Below are 18,348 nucleotides of genomic sequence, written 5' to 3'. Positions count from 1 at the left end.
CACCTTTATCTGTAATGCCCAAAGGGAAATTCTAGGCCTTGCCCACTCCCCCTGAGGTTGGTAGGGACCTCAGGCTGTGTGTGGGGAGAAAAGATCTGGGGTCGAGTCCTGTAGGGCTTGAGGGGTGCTGGGCCAGGAAACAAAAACTAGCTTGAGGAGGGAGGGGCATGTACGAGGGCAGTCAAGGTCAGAGGTGCTTCTTAGGTATCTTTATCCACAGTGCTTGGCCCAGAGCACCTGGACACAGGCTTGTTAAAGGAATGAAGGAAAGAAGGGGAGGAAGCCTGGGCCTTCTGAGTCAGTGAGAATGGGACTTTGAATAAACATGCTTCAGGGGAGACCTGCTTACCAGTCCCCAAGGGCCCCAGTCTGTCACCACCTTGCACCCTTACCCACACTGTTAACTCAAATGGATGCTTTTGGTCTCTCTCTCTCTCTCTCTGTGTGTGTATGTATTTGCCACATGGAGAGGGCCTCTGTTTCTTTTTGCTTCAGGGACCTCGATGGCCCTGCAGTCTGTTCAGTCTGGCTGGGCTAAAAACAAAACAAAACAAAACAACCACCAAACAACTCCTGGATCAACTCTGGAGGACCCCTCTCAGAGTGTCCTGGATAGCCAGCATTAGTTGTGAGAGTTGGAGCTTCAGATCCCCCTGAGACATAAAGGCTGAGAAACAGGAGGGGGGTGATGATGGGGGCAAAACTTTTAGGCCCAGTTTCCTTGCTCTGGGAGGTTTTTCCAGTAACACTGAACCAACTCCTTTAGGCTCTCTGGGCCATCCTAGTATAGTGGGATGGGGCAGGGGGTGATGTTGGTAAGAGGGGTGTGGTGTCGATCTGTTGTTAGCCCAGCTAAACAGGAGAGACACACAGTGGGAGGTGGGCAAGGAGGAAAGATGAAAAGAAGCCCCAGGCCCCCTGCCAATTCAGATTCCATCTCAGCTCCACAGCTGGATCTTCCTTGTCTGTTTTGCCTGATATCTGTAGGGCTGTACCTTTGTCTTGCTCGTATCTTCCCTCACCCTAGCCCTCCCTGTCAATCTCTCACTTGAAGATAAATGCTTACTGGGGGGCCATTTTGTCTTAGGCAACATCCTTGGAGTTTGCTTTTTTAGACTTAATATTCATTCATCATTTAGGGAATGAGGGCTACAGGAGACATGATTTTTAGGAGACCCCTGAGGGTCCCAACAAGGGAAGGAAATTCCTACTCCTTTTTCTCTTTTCTCCTCTAGCTCTTTTTGGAGCCCACCAGGTCGGGAGCTGGCTTAGGAATTAATGGGGGAGGCTGCTTCAGGATGTCTGGGAAGGTGCGGGAAGAGTGAAGGTGGGAGAGATAATCTTTCCCAATGCAGCCCCTACTCCTTCCTGTGACTGCTCTCCCCTTCGCCTCTGCAGCACTGCGGCCAGCGCTGAGCTTCAGAGTCCCTTCGGTTCGTGGGCTTTGTTCTGCTTGTTAGAGGGTAGGAGAATAAGCTGGAGAGACAGCTCTGTGTGCCTTTAGTACTCTGACTTCTTCCAGGAACCTGGGGGATGGGGCTTAGCCAAAGTTAATGGCCTGAGTCATAGCAGAAGGGTGTCTGGGTCACCGTCTGTGTGTGGTGCCCATCTTGTTTTGCTTTTGCACACTCAGAATCCAGTGTGACTTTTTCGCCAGACCCATTTAAGTGTCTGTCTTCCTCTGCCTTGGTCTTTCTCAGCAGTGTCCCAGTGCCTGCTGTCTGGACTGCTGCATCTGTACCAGATGTGGGAGGGATGACAGTGAAGAAACACATACATACACACACACACTCTTTCTCTTTCCCCTTCATTCAAGTGTACACAGCTACCTCCCTCAGGTCTCCCAATGGTTAAGTGGGTTCTTAATGCAAGAAACTAGGACCATTGTGTACCTCACTTGGCAAAGCTAGGTTGGGACCTGCAGGGTTATTGGAGCAGAATCAGTGTTGTTTGGGGTGGCCTGGGATTTGATATCTGAAGTGGGGAGCAGGGCTGTTCTTTGCTTTGGGGGAGTCTCATAAAGAAAAATGGAGACGAGAAGTAACGTTCATTGTGGCCAGTGTCTCTCCAGCATTACCATGGCAACAATCCCCACGGGTGTCACTATGGAAATCAGGCCTGGCACTTGAAGTTCAGCTTATACCAAGTGCTTTACTGAGGGTTGAACAGGTTGGTCATCTTTGGACCCCTGATCTTAAACCCCCAGCCCCAATTAGCTTCAGTCAGCACACATGATAGAAAAGTACAGAAAGGTGCTGGGATACACAAATGGAAGAGGAGACACCAGGGAGGCTCGGAGTGTGATTAAAGGAGAACAAAGAACCCTGGACTGTGGGACTCTGAAGAGAGGCCCTTCAGAGAAGGCTATAAGGAGCACTTAGACTGCTGGGAGTGGGAGACAGATTGGATCTCGGCGACATTTCTAAGAGGAGGAGGGACTCTGTGACTATTTCTCATTAACAACTCACAGAGTCTTCGATTACCTGGAGGTAGAGAGGGTGGATGGCAGAATTACATATTTCTGAAAATGGGATTGAGGTTGGAAAAAGGGAGTGATGAAAGGCTTTAGTTCTGTCTGGAAATACTTGGAAAAATGCCCAAATGTGAGGAGGGGGGATATGGAGTAGGGGAAGAAAAAGCCTTGATAAGGCTCTGACACAGTGTTGGCATTTCAGTTCTTGGATCACTTTGCAGTGTGGGTCTGGAATCAGATTGCTTGAATTTGAAACTGTGCTCTACCATTTCTCAGCCATGTGACTGTGGGGAAGCTACCTGACCTCTTTGAGCCTGTTTCGTCATCTATAAAGTGGTAATAATAATAGTATCTATGTCCTAGGATTACTGTGAACATTAAATGAGATAACGCATATAAACTGCTTTGTAACATGGCAGGCACACAGTAAACCCTCAATAAGAGTTAGATATTATCACTATTTTATATGCTATCTCCCCACAAGCTAGCTTTGACAAAATTGGGAAGTGGGTAACACTTTTCCTTTTTACTAATTGTTTCACGCAAACCTCCAGATCCCAAGTATCTTCTTGCTCCCTTCCTTGTCAATATCTATGTTTAGTCAACAAATATTTATGAAGAGCATCTGTCATAGTCCTCTATATTTTGCTATAAAGGAATACCCCAGGCTGGGTAATTTATAAAGAAAAGAGATATATTTGGCTAACAGTTCTGCAGGCTGTACAAGAAGCATGGCACCAGCATCTGCTCTGATGAGGGCCTCAGGAAGCTTCCAGTCATGGTGGGAGGCAAAGAGGGAGCAGGAATCACATGGCGAGAGAGGGAAAAAGAGGGAGAGCAAGAGGTGCCAGCTCTTTTTAACAGCCAGCTCTCACATGAACTCATAAAGCGATAACTCACTTATTACCATGGGGAAGGCACCAAGCCACTCATCAGGGATTTACCTCCTTGAGCCAAGCACTTCCCACCATGCCCCACCTCCAACAATGGGGATCAAATGTCAACATGAGATTTGGAGGGGACAAACATCCAAACTACATCAGCATCCTATAGGCCAGGGACTGTGTTTGGTGTTGGGGATTTAAAGGGAATCCCTGCCTTCAAGAAAATCTGGATCAAGGTTGTGATCCACAGCCCATGGAGTGGCCTGCGCAGAGGCAGGGGAGAGGAACATCAGATATGGCTTTTGCTAACTATCTATATACTCCCCCAGATTCTGATACAGAACCTCCTACAACATACTACAGTCTGATTCAGAGTATTGTGTGTTATGAGAGCTGTAAATAATGGTGGTGCTTCCCATGTCTATGGGCAGGAAAAGTGGAAGACCACTGGTCTAGTTATTTTCATGAAAAGATCACTTTTCTCTAGGCACATTGCCCATGGGTTAGCCCTGCTGTACAAGGAGCAGTAATTAAAAAAAAATCAGGCAAAATTAATTCATCCTGAGTATAATCAATAGAAAATTAAAAGAAATGTACAAAACTTAGCCGAGCGTGGTGGTGGCTGCCTGTAGTCCCAGCTACTCAGGAGGCTGATGCAGGAGAATTGCTTGAACCTGGGAGGCGGAGGTTGCAGTGAGCCGAGATCTTGCCACTGCACTCCAGCCTGGGCAACAGAGCAAGACTCCGTCTCAAAAATAAATAAATAAATAAAAATTAAAAAAACAAATTGGCTGGGCACGGTGGCTCACGCCTATAATCTCAGCACTTTGGGAGACAGAGGCGGGCGGATAACAAGGTCAGGAGTTCGACACCAGCATGGCCAACATGGTGAAACCCTGTCTGTACTGAAAATACAAAAATTAGCCGGGCGTGGTGGCAGGCGCCTGTAATCCCAGCTACTCGGAAGGCTGAGGCAGGAGAATCGCTTGAACCTGGGAGGCGAAGGTTGCAGTGAGCCAAGATCATGCTGCTGCACTCCAGTCTGGGCGAAAGAGTGAAACTCTATCTCAAAAAAAAAAAAAAAAAAAAAGAAAGAAAGAAAGAAAGAAAAAAAAGAAAAAAGAAATTTACATTTTAAAAGGAATAAGCAACTTAAAGAAATAAAGAGCCAGGCTTGGAATTTTAGAGCCCAGCCAAGAATAGAGAAGTAGGTAGCAGGCCTTCCCAGAACTCCTGAAATCATATCTTGTGTCACATGGCTTCCCTGCTCAGGAGATTACTAAATGCACCAATTTTTAGCTCTTGGGTATCTTTTTTTTTTTTTTTTTTTTGAGACGGAGTCTCGCTCTGTCACCCAGGCTGGAGTGCAGTGGCGCGATCTCGGCTCACTGGAAACTCCGCCTTCCGGGTTCACGCCATTCTTCTGCCTCAGCCTCCCAAGCAGCTGGGACTACAGGCACCTGCCACCACACCCGGCTAATTTTTTGTATTTTTAGTGGAGACGGGGTTTCACCGTGTTAGCCAGGATGGTCTCGATCTCCTGACCTCGTGATCCACCCGCCTCGGCCTCCCAAAGTGCTGGGATTACAGGTGTGAGCCACCGCGCCCAGCCCACTCTTGGGTATCTTTTAGACTCAGATCTGAGAATCTCTTCCTTCTTCCCTCTCTGCTCTTTTCTTTCTTCCCAGCCTAGACTGATGTAAAGGGGTTCCTGATGAAAAGGGGCTATAATTGGCTTCAGCATTTGGAGAGCGCTCTCCATTTTAATGCGTCTGTGGAGCCTTCTAGATCCTGTAACTGGGAATGTTTTGAGGGAGTGTGTGTGGGGGCTGGGGTGGGGTGGTTGGTGTGTTGGTGCCCATGTGTTTGTGGGGGGAGGGGAGGGGCAAGTTTGGCTTGAGAGTTACATTTAATCCCCTTTGGCTGGGTGCCTGGCTTCATGAAGCATGGATAGAGATTGTTGGTGGGAAAGAGATGAGAAAGCCAGTCTCATCTTTTCACATTTTTCTGCCTGTTTTATATTCTGGCTGCACTGGCAGTTGATTAAATGATGCCCACCCAGATTAAGGGTGGATCTGCCTTTCCCAGTCCACTGACTCATATGTTAATATCCTTTGGCAACACCCTCACAGACACACCCAGGATCAATACTTTGCATCATTCAGTCCAATCAAGTTGACACTCAGTATTAACCATCACAATTCCACCCCTCATCAACTTGAACCCATACACATCTCCTGAGATCATACAAATCTTCAAATAAGGACAATAATAAAGTCATAATTATGCGCCTAATATAATAAAACTATCCTTCGTACAACCGGAAACGCACCAATCCCCAACCCAAATGCTATTATATAAAGTTAACGTACTTAAATGCTGATACGAAGTCAATAAGTCTTATGTCACATAATAAAGGAAAAAGGAAATTAAAAAAAAAAGATGAGAGGCATTGGCTTGAGATAGACATATTTTGCTTGTTTCTGTTTCCTGGCCACTGGGTGGGAGAAACATTGAGGTAGATTACAATTTAAAATTAATTACAATTCAAAATTGAGGTAGATTTTTCTTTAATAATATTAAAAATAATGTAATTACAACACTAATACATTTTAATTGTTAACAAAGTTGAAGACAAAGGAAAGGACACCGAAGAAGCTAAAAATCACCCAATATCTTACCACCCCAAAGAAGCACTGTTATTAATAATAATTTGATGTATTTTCCAGTGTTTTTTCTACATATATACATATGTTAATTTTAATAAGATTATATCATAAACTATATATTATTTTGTAACCTTTTTTCTCAAACAAAATATTATTACTATTTTGCCATTGTTAAATATTTTTACATAACTTTATTATTTTACAATTTTTTTGCTTTTTTTTTTTGAGATGGAGTCAGGCTGGAGTGTGCAGTGGTGTGATCTTGGCTCACTGCAACCTCTGCCTCCCGGATTCAAGCAATCCTCCCACCTCAGCTTCCTGAGTAGCTAGGATTATAGGCATGTACCACCATGCCTGGCTATATTTTACAATTTTCAATTTAACTTTCGAATGTCTTACCTGCACATGTGACAAAATGCAAAGGATATGAAAAGGTTTATATTGTTTCCTTCTCCTTCTCACCCCTCTTTTCCAGCCACACAGTTCCCTTTTCAGAAGGCAACTTCTTATGGATCTTTCCAAAAACCTACTATACATTTATAAGCAAATACATATATACATGCATACCTTTTTTTACACAAATGGTAGCGTATTATACATCCATTCTGCACCTTTAAAAACAAAAACAGCCTGGGTGTGGTGGCTCATGCCTGTAATCTAAGCACTTTGAGGCCGAGGTGGGAGGATCACTTGAGGTCAGGAGTTCGAGACCAGCCTGACCAACATGGTGAAACCCCATCTCTACTAAAAATATAAAAATTCTGGCTGGGTGCAGTGGCTCACACCTGTAATCCCAGCACTTTGGGAGGCTGAGGCGGGCGGATCAGGAGGTCAGGAGATGGAGACCATCCTGGCCAACATGGTGAAACCTCGTCTCTACTAAAAATACAAAAATTAGGCCAGGTGCGGTGGCTTACGCCTGTAATCTCAGCATTGGGAGGCCAAGGCGGGTGGATCACCTGAGGTCAGGAGTTCGAGACCAGCCTGGCCAACATGGCCAAACCCCATCTCTACTAAAAGTACAGAAATTAGCCGGGTGTGGTGGCGGGCGCCTGTAATCCCAGCTACTCTGGAGGCTGAAGCAGGAGAACTGCTTGAGCCCAGGAGGCAGAGGTTGCAGTGAGCTGAGATGGAGCCACTGCACTCCAGCTTGGGCGACAGAGCAAGACTCTTGTCTCAAAAAACAAAAAGCAAAACAAACAAACAAAAAACCCAAAACAAAACAGAGTCTTGGACACCCTTCCTTATCAGCACATAAAGATTTATCTCATTCTTTTTTGGTTTTGTTTTGTTTTTCAAGACAGGGTCTCACTCTGTTGCTCAGGCTGGAGTGCAGTGGTGCAATCATGGCTCACTGCAACCTCCACCTTCGAGGCTCAGGCCATCATCCTGCCTCAGCCTGCTGAGTAGCTGGGACCACAAGGCCCATGCCACCACACCTGGCTATTTTTTTTTAATTTTTGTAGAGACAGGGTCTCCCTATGTTGCCCAGGCTGGTCTCCAACTCCTGGCCTCAAGGATCCTCCAGACTTGACCTCCCAAAGGGCTCAGATTACACGGTACATGAGCTATCTCATTCAACTGTATAATTTGTTGTAGGGATAGGCCATTATTTAACCAGGCCTCTGTTGGTGGACATTAAGGGTTGTTCTAATCATCTGCTACTACAAACAGTTGAATGACCTTGTATAAATATTTTTTGCATATGTGCAGTATGTCTACAGGATAAATTTTTTGAAGTGGAGGTCATAAAGCATATGCATTTAAAAATGTGAGGCTATTTCCAAATTGCCTTTCATAGAGTTGGCTCCAATTTCTATGTACCCTCAGCAGTATGTGTGAATATCTATTTACTCACATTCTCACCAGTGTAATGCGTTGTCTATTTTATTTTGGCCACTTTCATAGGTAAAAATGGTGTTTCATAGTTTTAATATGCATTTTGCTTATTAACAGTGAGGTCGAGCATTAATTAATATTAATTAATATATTTTAACGTTTAAGAGCCACTATAACATCATTTTATGATGTTATAATTTATGATAGTGATATAATTTACATACAGTGTACAGATCTTAGGCAAACAGCTTGATAAATTTTATGACATATGTAGACACCCATGTAACCATTACACAGATCAAGATCTAGAACATTTCTGTCACTCCTGAAAGCTCCTTCATATCCTCTTCCTGTAAATACCACTTGTATGTTGTTACCACAATAGCAGGTAGCTGCTGTTTTGACTTCTAGCACTACAGATAAGTTCTGTCCATTCTTGAACTTCATATGAAGGGAGTAATACAGTATGTGCTCTTTTGTGTTTGGATTCTTTCAACGTGTTTTTGAGATATATTGACGTTCTATTTATTAATGTTCTATTATGATATTTTAATTTTATTTATTTATTTTTTTTGGGACAGAGTCGCACTTTGTTGCTCAGGCTGGAGTGCGGTGGCGCGATCTCGGCTCACTGCAACCTCTGCCTCCTGGGTTCAAGTGATTCTTGTGCCTCAGCCTCCCAAGTAGCTGAGATTACAGGCATGCACCACTATGCCCAGCTAATTTTTGTATTTTTAGTAGAGACAGGGTTTCACCATGTTGGCCAGGCTAGTCTCGAACTCCTGACCTCAAGTAATCTGCCTGCCTTGGCCTCCCAAAGTGCTGAGATTACAGGCGTGAGCCACCATGCCTAGCCAGTTATGGCATTATTTTAAATAACAGTGAGGAATAAAATATATGTATATGCTATAATTTAATTCACTCCTTAGGTTAACCAGTCTCCTAAATGTTACTCCTTTAAGTCGTCTTCAATTTCTCATTATTATAAGCAATGTGATGATAAACACCCTTGTAGCGAAATCTTGATTTCCATGATATCAATTCTTAGAAGTAGAATTTCTAGATCAATGGATATGTAAAATTTAAGGCTTTTGATTATGCATTTTTGAATTGTTATATGGATGTACTCTCCAACCAGAAAATAATGAAAGTTCTCATTTTTTTGAACCCACATCTACACTGGGTATTACAATGCAAATTTTGTTTTCCAGTTTGAGAGGTGAAAAGAAATTTTACCATTTCAGTTTCTTTTCTTGGAAAATGTTGAACATCTTCATGATTACTGAACATTTATATTTCTTCTTCTGTTGCTTGTTTCTAGTTCTTGTTCACCTTTTTCTGTTTAGTTTTTGTCTTTTTGTTACTAATTTATGAGAGTTTTTAAGGCGGGGCATGGTGGCTCACGCTTGCAATCCTAGCACTTTGGGAGGCTGAGGTGGGTGGATTGCTTGAGCCCAGGAGTTTGAGACCAGCCCAGGCAACATGGTGAGACTCTGCCTCTACAAAAAATAAACAAAATTAGGCAGATATAGTGGTATGTGCCTGTGGTCCCAGCTACTTGGGAGGATTGCTTGGGCCTGGGAGGTTGCAGCTGCGGTGAGCTGTGATTTCGCCACTGTACTCCAGCCTACATGACAGATGAGACCCTGACTCAAGAAAAAGAAAAGAAAAGAAAATAGAGAGATTTTTTGATTATTTGTTTGTTTGTTTGTTTGTTTGTTTGATACAGGGTCTCTCTCTGTCACCCAGGCTGGAGTGCAGTGGCCCGATTTTGGCTCACTGCAACCTCTGCCTTTTGAGCTCAGGTAATTCTCCCATCTCAGCCTCCTGAGTAGCTGGAATTACAGGTGTGCACCACCACACCCAGCTAATTTTTGTATTTTTTGTAGAGATGGGGTTTCACCATGTTGCCCAGTCTGGTCTTAAACTCCTGACCTCAAGTAATCTGCCTGCCTCAGCCTCCCAAAGTGCTGGGATTACATGCATGAGTCACCGTGCCCAGCCCAGCAGTTGTTTTGTAAAAGGAAATCTTAGCACTGGAATCCTGGTGCAGACTATGAACAGTATGGACATTTAAATATTTAATAGAATTGTCCTCCAGAAAGGTTCTATCAGTTGGTAATTTACAGAGAGCACTTTTCTAACTTCTTTTCCTTTGTGGATTCTGTTTCTTGGACTTCAGAGGCTTTCACCACAGAGAGACTAGATAAATATTTTAGGTAGGATTTTTTTCTATAAGCCAAATTTAATTGTTTTAATATTTAAAAACATTTATTAGTTTTCTTTTATACAAAGAAATATAAAGAAGAAAAGAATACATGATTATCTCTTTTTTGCCATTAAAACTTTTAAAAATATAATGCTCGTACATAGTTTAAAAATGTAAACCATGCAGGATACAAAATGAAAAATAAAAGCCTTTCTCTCAGTTTCTCTCCTCAAAGTAACCACTGTTAACACTTTTGTATAATTCCTTCTAGAAAAAAAATTCTGTATATATTCATGCAATGTTATTGCTATACCTAGAGCCACATCTCCAGCTCTAGCCAAGGTTTACAACTTTCCTTAATTAGTTAAAACATATCTCCCAAACTCTGCAAACTCTGGCGTCTGTAGATCTTGAGGTTTACATTTCAATTGGATAAAGATGGACTCTGTAGTAAAACAATTTGACAAGTCAGTCACCTATGATAGAGAACAAGCATTGTCTCATTTACTCGTCCCAGAGATTTACCTCTAATGCGTCTAGCCATCAAATATATTCATTGGTTAGCTTCCTAAGTTGTAAGTATTTTATGTCTTTATCATTCTTATCAGCACATGTGATTTACAACATATTCCTGAATTAAACAAGGATTTGTAAGTCTGAATGATTTGCTTCACAGTTCTTTTTTTTTGAGACGAAGTCTTGCTCTTGTCCCCCAGGCTGGAGTGCAGTGGCGCAATCTTGGCTCACTGCAACCTCTGCCTCCTGGGTTCAAGCGATTCTCCTGCCTCAGCCTCCTGCGTAGCTGGGATTACAGGTGCCTGCCACCACGCCCAGCTAATTTTTGTATTTTTAGTAGAGATGGGGTTTCAGCATGTTGGCCAGGCTGGTCTTGAACTCCTGACCTCAGGTGATCTGCCTGCCTTGGCCTCCCAAAGTGCTGGGATTACAGGCTTGAGCCACTGTGCCCGGCCCACAGTTCTTCTTTAATTAAAGCTTGTTCTGTTCTTAAAGGGAGACCCACATATCTGATTTCATATATTCCTTTCACAAAGAGAGAGAGCTTGTGTTAATGTTTCCACAGAGGCTCTCAGTGTAGACTGAATTTCATTTACATGGTAGGGAACATGCTATAAATATATGTCACTAACTTTGCATCTTTCACTTAGTACATCTAAAGATCTTTCCATATCAGGGTACGTGGATCTGTTGAGGAAGATATTTCTAGCTTGAGATACTTTTTAGTGTTAATGAATTGTTCTTCAGTTTTCATCACCTGTGGCCCTATTGTCTTTTTTCATCTGGTTTCCCAGGGAGGAGTTTGAGGTAGTGGAGTGCTCAATCATCACACCACGACTAAGATCCCCTAACACAATCTCACTGTGCGACACTCCTCTACCCCACAGACACAACTCCTGGCATCAGTACCTTTAGTTTCTCTTATTCTCCCACATTTCTTTTCTTTTCTTCTTCTTTTTTTTTTTTTTTGAGATGGAGTCTCACTCTGTCGCCAGGCTGGAGTGCAGTGGCGCAATCTTGGCTCACTGCAACCTCTGCCTCCCGGGTTCAAGCGATTCTCCTGTCTCTGCCTCCCGAGTAGCTGGGACTACAGGCACGTGCCACCACACCAGGCTAATTTTTGTATTTTTAGTAGAGACGGGGTTTCACCATATTGGTCAGGCTGGTCTTGAACTCCTGACCTCGTGATCCGCCTGCCTCAGCCTCTTAAAATGATGGGATTACAGGTGTGAGCCACCACGCCCGGCCATTCTCCCACATTTCTGTTCATTAAGGGCATTGAAGAAAAGGGTGCCTTTCTCAGCTGCTGGAAGGAGGTTGTGGTATTTCTTTTCCCTCACATCCTGCCTGTTGACGTCTGATATCTTTTATTTTCATTCCAGGGGAAGCCATATGTTTTTGACCGTGTATTCCCCCCAAACACGACTCAAGAGCAAGTTTATCATGCATGTGCCATGCAGATTGTCAAAGGTAATAGATTTCTTTTTAGAATGTCTCTTCTCAGCACCCCATTTCCTACCCGACCTATCTCCATCAGTACTCTTTCTCTACTGTCTCTTCCAGATGTCCTTGCTGGCTACAATGGCACCATTTTTGCTTATGGACAGACATCCTCAGGGAAAACACATACCATGGAGGTGAGGGTTCTGGCTTTGGTGGTTGAGGGGCTAGGAGTGTTAATGGAAGATCAGGGAATCTCAGTGGGGGAAGATCTAGGAATCAAGGATTGCCTGGTCCAGAGGCAGATAGATGAGTACAGAGGATGAACTGAAGGGCAATATTAGGAGAAGTTTAATGGAATCCCTTCAACCCACTGCAGTGGATCATCCTTTCCACTACTCCAGTCTTCTTTTGATCGGGAAAAGCAATGGAAGTCCAAAGGGCTACTCAATTATCTCCTTGCTCCTCTAAAAGGCAGACGTGGTGGTGACCATCTCCTAACTTAGGATGTTCTTCTTATTGACTCTTGCCTTGGTGTTCACCTGCATACATCTGAGTTGTCTCATTCTCCCTGAGCCCCAGCTTCACTCTCAAATACTTTCACTCGCCAGGGAAAGCTGCACGACCCTCAGCTGATGGGAATCATTCCTCGAATTGCCCGAGACATCTTCAACCACATCTACTCCATGGATGAGAACCTTGAGTTCCACATCAAGGTGACCAGGGCACGACAGCTGGGCATTCAGATGGGGACTGGGAGGGGAAGATCTAAAATAAACCCACTGAAGAGCCTGGGCTCCCCAACTTGACTCCCTTTCCGGTTACCACAGTTCTTTGTCAAGATGTTCTCTTCTATTCTTTTCCTCCCACCACCGTTTGAGCAGGTCACATTAGTATGGGATTCCTGAACTAGATTTAAGATAGGCTCTCTTTACTTCACACTCCTTCTTTCTTCTTAACCAGGTTTCTTACTTTGAAATTTACCTGGACAAAATTCGTGACCTTCTGGATGGTGAGTGTTTTGTCCCAGTGGGTGAGGGTGTGTGAGGAGGGTGGAGAAAAGAAAGCTCACATTGCATTTGGAATTAGGTACCAATTGACAAGAGATGCAGAGGGCACACAGCACCCAAGTCTTTTGGCCCCATTTACCAGAATTTCCAAAAACTGAGAAGGTCAGGAGATGAGCTTAGCAGCCAAGGACTACATATAAACAGTTCGAGAGGATCTGGGGCCGAGGAGCAGGAGCCCTGAGGAGGAGAAGGAGGAGGAACTGAGCCTTCAGCTCGTGCAGGGAGTTTAGGCTTCACAGGGAGAGTCTTCCTTTAGCACAGAGAAGAAAACCACCGTCTGAGCTGACTGCAAGGTGCAGATGGGGGCGGTGGAAGTACTAGTCTTGCTTACCCTGCATTCTTTTGATTCAGTGACCAAGACAAATCTGTCCGTGCACGAGGACAAGAACCGGGTGCCATTTGTCAAGGTGAGAGTGGGTGTGGGGCACCTATGTGGGGCCAGTGTATTGAGAATGTTGGTGGGGGAGGAGCATAGGTCAGTGACCCTGAAGTTGGAGGGTGGATATCCTGGAGGAATGAGATGTGCCTAGGGGCCAGGGAGAGTCTAGGGGATCAGAAAAGATACTGTCTTGGCTGCATGGTGGCTCATACCTGTAATCCCAGCACTTTGGGAGGCTGAGGTGGGTGGATCACTTGAGGCCGGGAGTTCAAGACCAGCCTGGCCAATATAGTGAAACCCCGTTTCTACTAAAAATACAAAAAATTAACTGGGCATGGTGGCACATGCTTGTAATCCCAGCTATTTGGGACACTGAAGCAGGAGAATCTCTTGAACCTGGGAGGCAGAGGTTGCGGTGAGCCGAGATTGTGCCACTGCACTCCAGCCTGGGCGACAGAGTGAGAACCTGTCTTTAAAAAAAAAGAAGAAAAGAAAAGATACTGTCTTGAAAGGTCATTGGTCAGTGTGCATGCAATTTAATTTGCAAATCAAAGTTTACTGGAAGACATGCCTGTAATCCCAACACTTTAGAAGGCTGAGGTGGGAGGATCACTTGAGGAGTTCAATATCAGCCTGGCCAACATAGCAAGACCCGTCTCTCTTATTTAATCTAATTTTTTTTTTTTTTTTTTTGGAGACGGAGTCTCACTCTGTTGCCCAGGCTGGAGTGCAGTGGCTCGACCTAGGGTCACTGCAACCTCCCTGTCCTGGGTTCAAATGATTCTCCTGCGTCAGGCTCCCGAGTAGCTGGGACTACAGGCATGTGCCACCACGCCTGGCTGATTTTAGTATTTTTAGTAGAGACAGGGTTTCACCATGTTGGCCAGGCTGGTCTCTAATTCCTGACCTCAGGTGATCCACCTGCCTCAGCCTTCCAAAGTGCTGGGATTACAGGCATGAGCCACTACGCTGAGTCTCTTGTTTAAAAAAAAAAAAAAATTTTTGTCAGGCATGGTGGCACACACCTGTAGTCCCAGCTACTCAGGAGGCTGAGGCGGGAGGATTGCTTGAGCTCAAGAGTTTGAGGTTGCAGTGAGCCATGATAGCGCCACTGCACTCCAGCCTGTGTAGTAGAGAGACAGTGGTTTCTTTTGTTTGTTTGTTTTTGTTTTTGGAGACAGATTCTCACTCTGTCGCCCAGGCTGTAGTGCAATGGCATGATCTTGGCTCACTGCAACCTCCGCCTCCTGGGTTCAAGTGATTCTCCTGCCTCAGCCTCCCAAGCAGCTGGGATTATAGGTGCCTGCCACCAGGCCCACTTATTTTTGTATTTTTAGTAGAGATGGGGTTTCACCATGTTAGCCAGGCTAGTCTCGAACTCCTGACCTCAGGTGATCCGCCCACCTCAGCCTCCCAGTGTGCTGGCATTACAGGCATAAGCCACTGCACCTGGCTGCGACAGTGTTTTTTTTTTTTTTTTTGAGACAGAGTTTCTCTCTTGTTGCCCAGGCTGGGGTACAATGGCGCCCGATCTTGGCTTACTGCAACCTCAGCCTCCCGAGTTCAAGTGATTCTCCTGCCTCAGCCTCCTGAGTAGCTGGAATTACAGGCATGTGCCACCACGTCTGGCTAATTTTGTATTTTTAGTGGAGATGGGATTTTGCCATGTTGGCCAGGCTGGTCACGAACTCCTGACCTCAGGTGATCCACCCACATTGGCCTCCCAAACCAAAGTGCTGGGATTACAGGCGTGAGCCACCATGCCCGCCACTGTTTCAAAAAAAGTAGTAAATACGTAAGATAAAAATAAATACAAAGCAGGGCGCGGTGGCTCAAGCCTGTAATCCCAGCACTTTGGGAGGCCAAGGCAGGCGGATCACGAGGTCAGGACTTTGAGACCAGCCTGACCAACATGGTGAAACCCCGTCTCTACTAAAAATACAAAAATTAGCTGGGCGTGGTGGCTCATGCCTGTAATCCCAGCTACTCTGGAGGCTGAGGCAAGAGAATCGCTTGAACCTGGGAGGTGGAGGTTGCAGTGAGCTGAGATTCTTGACACTGCACTCCAGCCTGGGCAACAGAGCGAGACTCCATCTCAAAAGAAAATAATAATAATAAAAATAAATAAATAAATACAAACTTAAAAAACAAAGCTTATGGGTCACTGTCCATTTGTCCCCCACAGGGTTGTACTGAACGCTTTGTGTCCAGCCCGGAGGAGATTCTGGATGTGATTGATGAAGGGAAATCAAATCGTCATGTGGCTGTCACCAGTGAGTGAGGATACAAGGGGATCTCTCGAGTCTGAGGATCCACTTGTGTTCTGTGTCCTCTGGGGTGGAGGGACTCAAAAGTGAGCAAGGAAACTGTGCCCCCCAGAGGAGGAGGACCCCTTGTCTGTGGGACCCTGCTGCCTGGGAGATGTGGCAGCAGGGCTAGTCCTGGTGGGCACCTTCTCTCTGGGTGGGCGGGGCTGGGGTCAGTGGAAGCCGGGGGCTGAGGACCTCAGTTCTGCAGGGTGGTGCAGGTCCTGTTTCTCCCTTGCTCCTGCAGACATGAATGAACACAGCTCTCGGAGCCACAGCATCTTCCTCATCAACATCAAGCAGGAGAACATGGAAACGGAGCAGAAGCTCAGTGGGAAGCTGTATCTGGTAGACCTGGCAGGGAGTGAGAAGGTAGGGGGTCCTGTGGATATGGGGTGGGTGGAAGCCTTGGCTCTTTTTTTTTTTTTTTTGAGACAGAGTCTCACTCTGTCGCCCGGGCTGGCTTGCAGTGGCACGATCTCTGTTCACTGCAACCTCCGCCTCCTGGGTTTAAGTGATTCTCCTGCCTAAGCCTTCCAAGTAGCTGGGATTACAGGTGCCCACCACCACGCCTGGCTAATTTTTTGTATTTTTAGTAGAGACGGGATTTCACTATGTTGGCCAGGCTGGTCCTTGGCTCTTTTTTTTTTTTGAGACGGATTCTTGCTCTGTCACCCAGGTTGGAGTGCAGTGGCACGCTCTCGGCTCACTGCAACCCCCGCCTCCCAGGTTCAAGTGATTCTCCTGCCTCAGCCTCCCTAGTAGCTGGGATTACAGGCATGAGCCACCACGCCCAGCTAATTTTTGTATTTTTAGTAGAGACGGGGTTTCACCATGTTGGCCTCGAACTCCTGACCTCGGGATCCACCTGCCTCGGCCTCCCAAAGTGCTGGGACTACAGGCATGAGCCACTGTGCCCGGCCGACTCTTTTTTAACTAAAAAATGATTTGCATTGGGATATAATTCACATACCATAAAGTTCACCATTTTAAAGTGCAATTCAGTTGTTTGTAGTATGTTCCCAAGGTTGTGCAACCATTACGCTATCCAATTCTAGAGCACTGTCATCTTCTATTCACAGTCACTCTCCATTGTCCCCTAACCCCATCCCCTGTCAACTTCTAATCTACTTTCTGTCTCTATGGATTTGCCTATCCTGAACATTTCATATAAATGGAATCATATGGCTGGGCACGGTGGCTCACACCTGTAATCCCAGCACTTTGAGAGGCCGAGGCGGGTGGATCACCTGAGGTCGGGAGTTCGAGACCAGCCTGGCCAACATAGAGAAACCCCATCTCTACAAAAAATGCAAAATTAGCTGGGCGTGGTGGCACATGCCTGTAATCCCAGCTGCTCATGAGGCTGAGGCAGGATAACCGCTTGAACCTGGGAGGCGGAGGTTGTGGTGAGCCGAGATTGCACCATTGCACTCCAGCCTGCGCAACAAGAGTGAAACTCCATCTCAAAAAAAAAAAAAAAGGAATCATGTAATATGTGGCAGGGGTTAGGGGCAATGTGGTGTTTGACAAGACAGTTTAGGGGAACAGAGGAAGGGCCTTCCCCAATCCCAGCCAAGCATCTGTGTTACTCCATCTTCTTCCCTGTTCCTTCCTTCCTCCGTGGACTGAGCCCTGGAACGAGGTGGTGACAGCCCTCTCCATGTGCAGCTGCTCATACACACTCATCTCTTACTGCCCTGGTAGGTCAGCAAGACTGGAGCAGAGGGAGCCGTGCTGGACGAGGCAAAGAATATCAACAAGTCACTGTCAGCTCTGGGCAATGTGATCTCCGCACTGGCTGAGGGCACTGTGAGTGATCCTTAGGTCCCCTCACCCCTCAAGCCACACTCCATCTCCTCCCCCACCTGCTAATGCCACCATATGATCATGCCCCAATTCATGGGTTGCCTGATCCCGGGGTGGCACCACTACCCTTTCTGATTCCCTGTTGAATTTTATTTGTTTATTTCTGATTCCTGGTCTCCTTCCTCCCCCAGAAAAGCTATGTTCCATATCGTGACAGCAAAATGACAAGGATTCTCCAGGACTCTCTCGGGGGAAACTGCCGGACGACTATGTTCATCTGTTGCTCACCGTCCAGTTATAATGATGCAGAGACCAAGTCCACCCTGATGTTTGGGCAGCGGTCAGTGGCAGGGTCCCCAGAGGGATCCCTGGTACCCAGCTTCCCATCCCAGCCTCTGCGGCTCTCTCTCCTCAGGGTCACCCAAGTCTAATGTTGCTCTCATTTCTTTGTTTCTCTTCTCCTCACCCAGGGCAAAGACCATTAAGAACACTGCCTCAGTAAATCTGGAGTTGACTGCTGAGCAGTGGAAGAAGAAATACGAGAAGGAGAAGGAGAAGACAAAAGCCCAGAAGGAGACGATTGCGAAGCTGGAGGCTGAGCTGAGCCGGTGGCGCAATGGTTAGAGAGGGATAGGTGGGAGTGAGGGGCAGTGGGAAGAGGAGGAGGAGGTTTGGGAGCCAACTCTGTTTGGGTGGTGTTTCTGGCCAGGCCAATCTCCAAGAAGAGGAGCTGTGTTTCTGGACAGGTGCAGTA

The 18,348-nt window shown here is 45.8% G+C and overlaps 1 protein-coding gene across 1 annotated transcript in view; it reads left to right on the top strand.

Annotated features, from left to right (window-relative positions):
- KIF5A (kinesin family member 5A) overlaps positions 1 to 18,348 on the top strand; it is a 36,593-nt gene that overhangs the window by 1,421 nt on the left and 16,824 nt on the right. Inside the window, exons 2-11 of the mRNA XM_509167.6 lie at positions 11,973 to 12,060; positions 12,154 to 12,227; positions 12,642 to 12,746; positions 12,994 to 13,042; positions 13,452 to 13,507; positions 15,665 to 15,752; positions 16,033 to 16,157; positions 17,493 to 17,597; positions 17,786 to 17,934; positions 18,065 to 18,213. Coding sequence (XP_509167.3) covers positions 11,973 to 12,060; positions 12,154 to 12,227; positions 12,642 to 12,746; positions 12,994 to 13,042; positions 13,452 to 13,507; positions 15,665 to 15,752; positions 16,033 to 16,157; positions 17,493 to 17,597; positions 17,786 to 17,934; positions 18,065 to 18,213 — 988 coding nt within the window. The remainder of the gene's footprint in view (positions 1 to 11,972; positions 12,061 to 12,153; positions 12,228 to 12,641; positions 12,747 to 12,993; positions 13,043 to 13,451; positions 13,508 to 15,664; positions 15,753 to 16,032; positions 16,158 to 17,492; positions 17,598 to 17,785; positions 17,935 to 18,064; positions 18,214 to 18,348) is intronic.

The sequence above is a fragment of the Pan troglodytes genome, chromosome 10 (genome assembly GCF_028858775.2).
Source record: "Pan troglodytes isolate AG18354 chromosome 10, NHGRI_mPanTro3-v2.0_pri, whole genome shotgun sequence".
NCBI lineage: Eukaryota > Metazoa > Chordata > Mammalia > Primates > Hominidae > Pan > Pan troglodytes.
Note: the sequence above shows the minus strand (reverse complement) of the source record. Positions and strands in the feature narration are given on the sequence as shown.